Raw genomic sequence first — 6,595 nt, forward strand, 5'->3', positions numbered from 1 at the left:
GCTTTTAAAATGACTCTTAGAAGAAAAACACAGCAGAACGGGCCCCTCCCTCCTCAGCCCCATTCCATCGAGGGAGGGAGGACTAGCAGTTTGATTTTGGCAGCTCTGCACAACTTGACATCCACACAGAAAGCAGTGAGCTCTCCTCTCCTCTCAGACACTCTCTGTTCTCTTCTTGGTAGTAAAAGTCTAGTTAAATCTCTTGACTTTTTAATCCCACTCACTTATTCCTGCCTCCCCCCTCCCCCCTCCCTCTCCCCCCCCCCCATCCCCCCAAACCCTTTCCCTGTGATATTTATAAAACAGAATCCTCTTCTCCTGCTCCATCACCCTCTCCTCTCCTCCACCATCCCTCTCCTCCGTAAAGCTATACCCGGGTGGTGGAGTGGGAGTGGGGCAGGCCGGTGGAGTTGAACCCGGCTGTGAAAGTGTTGTACGGGTGAAGGTTGGGCATCCCCACCAGAGAGTTTGGGATCATGGTGATGGTATTGGGGGTCATCAGAGGGATGTCGTCCGGTGACCTCCGCAGGGTCAGAGTGTAGTCGGGAAGCGAGGCCAGACGCAGCCCTCCGTCATTCCCCGGGTTCCCCACCCCCATCGCCTCACACTCGTGGTGCGTCTGGTTGATCTGCAGGGACATGATCTCCTCCTCGTTGGGACCCTGGTGGTGACCGATGTCGTTGGACGTAGCCTGGCCGCGGCGGGTCTGTGGGCTGGGTTGACCACGGCGACCTCCCAAGGCCTCCCTCCGTTTATCCTTCCGGTAGTAAAGCGCTGCGAAGGCTAGAACGTTGAGGAAGAGCAGCGAGGCTCCCACGGCGATGGTGACGCTGAGCTCCGTAGAGTAGTCCCTGGGATTCTCTATGACCAACGGGCCGGTCTCCTCGTCTCCGTTCCACGCCTCATTATCCTCGTTGTTGTAGGCCGGGGACATGGGGGGCCGCTTGGTGTTGAAGGGCCACGTCTTCTTAGTGGACAGGGCGTTCTGGGTCGTCTCGGACGGGGGGACCTTCAAATCAAATCAAACATATTACATGTAATCTTATCCAGAGCGACTTGTTACAGTCAGTGCATTCAACTAAGGTAGGTAACACAACCACATATCGATTCAAATCAAACTATAGTTTAAAGTGTATTTATAATTTATAACACACTTTCCAGTAAACCAATCAAATGAAAGACAGGTGTGAGTTAAAGAGATGTAGCGGTACCTTGGTGGTGGTAGACGTGTAGTGGAACATGTCATGGAGGTTATACAGGTGTGAGTTAAAGAGATGTAGCAGTACCTTGGTGGTGGTAGAGGTGTAGTGGAACATGTCATGGAGGTTATACAGGTGTAAGTTAAAGAGATGTAGCGGTACCTTGGGGGTGGTAGAGGTGTAGTGGAACATGTCATGGAGGTTATACAGGTGTGAGTTAAAGAGATGTAGCAGTACCTTGGTGGTGGTAGACGTGTAGTGGAACATGTCGTGGAGGTTATACAGGTGTGAGTTAAAGAGATGTAGCAGTACCTTGGTGGTGGTAGAGGTGTAGTGGAACATGTCGTGGAGGTTGTACAGGTGTGAGTTAAAGAGATGTAGCAGTACCTTGGTGGTGGTAGAGGTGTAGTGGAACATGTCGTGGAGGTTGTACAAGTGGGGCACCAGGTGTTTCCAGAAGGCCACCTTGGTGGCACGGTAGTGGTCCCTGACGCGGGGCTTCAGGCCGATATGGAGGTACAGCTGATCCTGGGGGTTGTACTTAGACCAGGCTACCTCCTCGAAGCGGTTAGCCTTAGTGTGGATGAACTTAGTGTCCTGAGGAACAGGCTTGTTGGGGTCCCTGCGGAGAGAGAAAGAGAGCGTTAGTATCTGGTCTCACTGTGTACCCTGTAGAAGATCGTCTGTCACTTGTATTATTGACATTTTGAAGATGTTGACTAGCAAGAGAATAATCCACAATTTGTACACACAGTGTGTCTAAATACATTACAAATCTGCCTTTTAGCCTTCTCTCTCTCAGTACAACAAGGAGCGGCATCCCTGCCTGCCGGTTACTCTCCCAGCTTCCCCTCTGTTCCTCTTAACTCAGGTCTGGTACACCATCCCATCAACAACCTCAAAAAACAAACTTCTCATCTCCGGAAGCTTTCTCCTGTAGTCTACTGCAGGGTAGACAACCCTGTTCCTGTCGTGTCACAGTCTACTGCAGGGTAGACAACCCTGTTCCTGTAGTGTCACAGTCTACTGCAGGGTAGACAACCCTGTTCCTGTAGTGTCACAGTCTACTGCAGGGTAGACAACCCTGTTCCTGTAGTGTCACAGTCTACTGCAGGGTAGACAACCCTGTTCCTGTAGTGTCACAGTCTACTGCAGGGTAGACAACCCTGTTCCTGTAGTGTCACAGTCTACTGCAGGGTAGACAACCCTGTTCCTGTAGTGTCACAGTCTACTGCAGGGTAGACAACCCTGTTCCTGTAGTGTCACAGTCTACTGCAGGGTCGACAACCCTGTTCCTGTAGTGTCACAGTCTACTGCAGGGTAGACAACCCTGTTCCTGTAGTGTCACAGTCTACTGCAGGGTCGACAACCCTGTTCCTGTAGTGTCACAGTCTACTGCAGGGTTTTGTCCCAACTAGGCATCACATCTGACCAACTGAGCTAATCGATCAGTTCAGTGATTGCATAAATTCAATAAGACACCTGGTCTTCTTCAAAAACAGGAAGTACTTGCGGTCCTCCAGGACCAGGGCTGCCTACCGCTGGCCTGCTGTATGAACACGTCAGCATGCTGTAGCTGAGCTTCAGGAGGAATGCTGTAGTGTTTGATAACCCAAGAGCAGCTCTGCTCTCTCTGGTAATTGCTTAGACAAGGTGGCACAGTGAGCATTAACATCCAGTATCCTCATGTAAAATTAACCTTATTAATCAACACTAAAACGGCTGGGGGCTGTGAAACCGTGACAGAGTGTGCAGTTCCGCTACTGGCCTGAAGGGGTCAGTGTTTCTCTTTTGAGAGGAGTGAAGGCTGGCTGGCTGGCTAGCTGACTGTTAGCTAACCCCAGTTGGGTACCAATTTCAATTACAGGAGCCTATTGATTTATTGACTGTATTAACATTTGGCATTCTCCCACAATCCCAGTTCTCCTTGTTGCCTGCTTGCTGTACAATGTCGAGAGGGAGTGGGAGTTTGGACGAGAAGAGTTCTGTGAAGTGTTCATTATGAGCTAGGTTCTGCAGTAGAGGGAAAGGGGTTTTGTGAGAACGAATAAACCCTCAACTGTAACCTTGAGAGTGTAGAGAGTACAATTCATAGAACCAAAACCAAAGAAAGAACTTTAGGGGTGTATGAGGACCTAAGGAACTAAGAGACGTGTAATATCCCTGAATGGGGTGTACAGTACTTCATAGTATTGTAATATTCCTGAATGTGGTGAACAGTACATCATAGTATTGTAATATTCCTGCATGTGGTGTACAGTACTTCATAGTATTGTAATATCCCTGGGTGTGGTGTACAGTACTTCATAGTATTGTAATATCCCTGGGTGTGGTGTACAGTACTTCATAGTATTGTAATATCCCTGTGCATGGTGTACAGTACTTCATAGTATTGTAATATCCCTGTGCATGGTGTACAGTACTTCATAGTATTGTAATATCCCTGGGCGTGGTTCTGAATTACGTGGCCTCCAGAACTCCAACTTAGTTTGGGATTTGGGGATTTTGTTATATTGTTTATCTGGCACTGTGTGGCGGTTGGCGGTTGAAAAAGCTACAAGCACAAAAAGCCACAGAATTAAAAACAACAGCAGAAGAATTCACACTCTATATCCATCCTCCCTCTTTTTCTGCTGTCAATTTTCCTTTTTCAGGTCAGTGCTTCTGGGAGAAGGAGAGCGGGAGAGAGGGAGAGAGGGAGAGAGCGAGAGAATGAGCGAGAGAATGAGCGAGAGAATGAGCGAGAGAATGAGCGAGAGAGGCAAATTGAGATGGCTGGAGCCAAATCCCCTGGTGTAGCCCTGGTGTCAGTGAAGCAGCCTAAATAACCTATTTCATTAGGTGAGTAATGATCCCTGATGGATATTGACAGGCTGACTATGATGACTTTGTAGCTGAATATCAGTAATTAGGTTTCAGAGCAGCGCCTGGCTGGGCAGTGGAGGTAAGGTCATATTGATCTCCCCAGTCAGAGTGGAGGCTACATGACAGAGAACTGAACAGAACAGGATGTCAATGGAGAGTAGCCTGATGTCTCTCCCCCTCTCTCTCCCCCTCTCTCTCTCTAGCTCTCTCTCTCGCTCTCTCTTAGTTTTATTTTCTCTCTCTCTTTTATTTTTTAAATTTGTTCTCTCTCCCTCTCTCCCACTCGCTCGCCCTCTCTCTCTCCCTCTCTATTTTTATTCTCTCTCTCTCTCTCGCTCTCTCTCTCTCTCTCTCTCTCTCTCTCTCTCTCTCTCTCTCTCTCTCTCTCTCTCCCCCCCTCTCTCTCTCTCTCTCTCTCCCTCCCTCTTTTTCTCCCTCTCCCCCCCTCTCTCTCTATCTCTTTATCCCTCCCTCTTTTTCTCCCTCCATCCCCTCAGTAGTTTAGGAATTCTCCTAGCAGCTCAGAGAATAGAACAGAGTAGAACCAATCAGAGAGACCAGGTCAATCTTACTTAATGGGAATTCCTGGCATCTCCATAACACCGCAAATGGCCCCCTGTGTGTCCCAAATGCCACCATACACCCTACAGGGCCAAAAGTAGTGCACTAGCAATATTGGGAATAGGGTGCCATTTTGGACACCAACCCCTCTCCCCTTACCCCATTAGGATCAATCTACCAAATTGCAAACTATATAAAAGGTACCTAGGCCCTCTGATCAATTCATGAGAGATCTCTTAAATCCATGCACACATTAGGGAACTAAAGGGCTTTGGAGCAGACAAAATTCAGCAAAAAAAGAAACATCCTCTCACTGTCAACTGCGTTTATTTTCAGCAAACTTAACATGTGTAAATATTTGTATGAACATAAGAAGATTCAACAACAGACATAAACTGAGCAAGTTCCACAGACATGTGACTGACAGAAATTGAATAATGTGTCCCTGAACAAAGGGGGGCTCAACATCAAAAGTAACAGTCAATATCTGGTGTGGCCACCAGCTGCATTAAATACTGCAGTGCATCTCCTCCTCATGGACTGCACCAGATTTGCCAGTTCTTGCTGTGAGATGTTACCCCACTCTTCCACCAAGGCACCTGCAAGTTCCCAGACAATTATGGGGGGGAATGGCCCTAGCCCTCACCCTCCGATCCAACAGGTCCCAGACATGCTCAATGGGATTGAGATCCGGACTCTTCGCTGGCCATGGCAGAACATAAACATTCCTGTCTTGAAGGAAATCCCGCACAGAACCAGCAGTATGGCTGGTGGCATTGTCATGCTGGAGGATCATGTCAAGATGAGCCTGCAGGAAGGGTACCACATGAGGGAGGAGGATGTCTTCCCTGTAACGCACAATGTTGAGATTGCCTGGAATGACAACAAGCTCAGTTACGATGATGCTGTGACACACCGCCCCAGACCATGACGGACCCTCCACCTCCAAATCGATCCCACTCCAGAGTACAGGCCTCGTAACGCTCATTCCTTCGACGATAAACACGAATCCGACCATCACCCCTGGTGAGACAAAACCATGACTCGTCAGTGAAGAGCACTTTTTGCCAGTCCTGTCTGGTCCAGTGACAGTGGGTTTGTGCCCATAGGCGACGATGTTGTTGGTGATGTCTGGTGAGGACCTGCCTCACAACAGGTCCAGTCCAGCCTCTCTCAGCCTATTGTGGACAGTCTGAGCACTGATGGAGGGATTGTGCGTTCCTGGTGTAACTCGGGCAGTTGTTGTTGCCACCCTGTACCTGTCCCGCAAGGTGTGATGTTCAGATGTACCGATCCTGTGCAGGTGTTGTTACATGTGGTCTGCCACTGCGAGGACGATCAGCTGTCCGTCCTGTCTCCCTGTAGGGCTGTCTTAGGCGTCTCACAGTACGGACATTGACATTTATTTCCCTGGCCACATCTGCAGTCCTGATGCATCCTTGCAGCATGCCTAAGGCACGTTCACGCAGATGAGCAGGTACCCTGGGCATCTTTCTTTTGGTGTTTTTCAGAGTCAGTAGAAAGGCCTCTTTAGTGTCCTAAGTTTTCATAACTGTGACCTGTCTTAAGTTAGTGTCTTAAGGACTGTTCCACTGGTGCATGTTCATTAACTTTTTATGGTTCATTGAACAAGCATGGGACACAATGATGAGGGAGAGCCTTTACAATGAAGATCTGTGAAGTTATTTGGACTTTTACGAATTATCTTTGAAAGACAGGGTCCTGAAGAAGGGATGTTTCTTTTTTTTCTGAGTTTAGTTCTTAATGCTTTTTGCTGACTGGCTGGCTGGTTGTGGCTCGGGCTCTGTACAAGTGAACATGTATCATTTAGGCAACACAAAGAAATCAATGCGGCATCTTTAGTTGATTTGATTTGCGGCATTAGAGAACAACTCCCTGCGTTGTATAATTACACACACACATGCTTGGGTAATTGTCGTGTTGCGGTGTCGATGGTAAACACACACAAG

General features: G+C 48.4%; 1 protein-coding gene across 4 annotated transcripts in view; it reads right to left on the minus strand.

Annotated features, from left to right (window-relative positions):
• Window positions 1–277: 277 nt before the first annotated feature.
• nlgn3a (neuroligin 3a) overlaps window positions 278–6,595 on the minus strand; it is a 465,555-nt gene continuing 459,237 nt past the window's right edge. For all 4 annotated transcript variants that reach the window (XM_055888135.1, XM_055888134.1, XM_055888136.1 and 1 more), the window contains 2 exons: window positions 1,587–1,821; window positions 278–1,009 (listed from right to left, as the gene is read on the minus strand). In XM_055888135.1, coding sequence (XP_055744110.1) covers window positions 368–1,009; window positions 1,587–1,821 — 877 coding nt within the window. In that variant the 3' untranslated portion in view covers window positions 278–367. The remainder of the gene's footprint in view (window positions 1,010–1,586; window positions 1,822–6,595) is intronic.

The sequence above is a fragment of the Salvelinus fontinalis genome, chromosome 29 (assembly GCF_029448725.1).
Source record: "Salvelinus fontinalis isolate EN_2023a chromosome 29, ASM2944872v1, whole genome shotgun sequence".
In the NCBI taxonomy this organism is placed as follows: Eukaryota; Metazoa; Chordata; class Actinopteri; order Salmoniformes; family Salmonidae; genus Salvelinus; species Salvelinus fontinalis.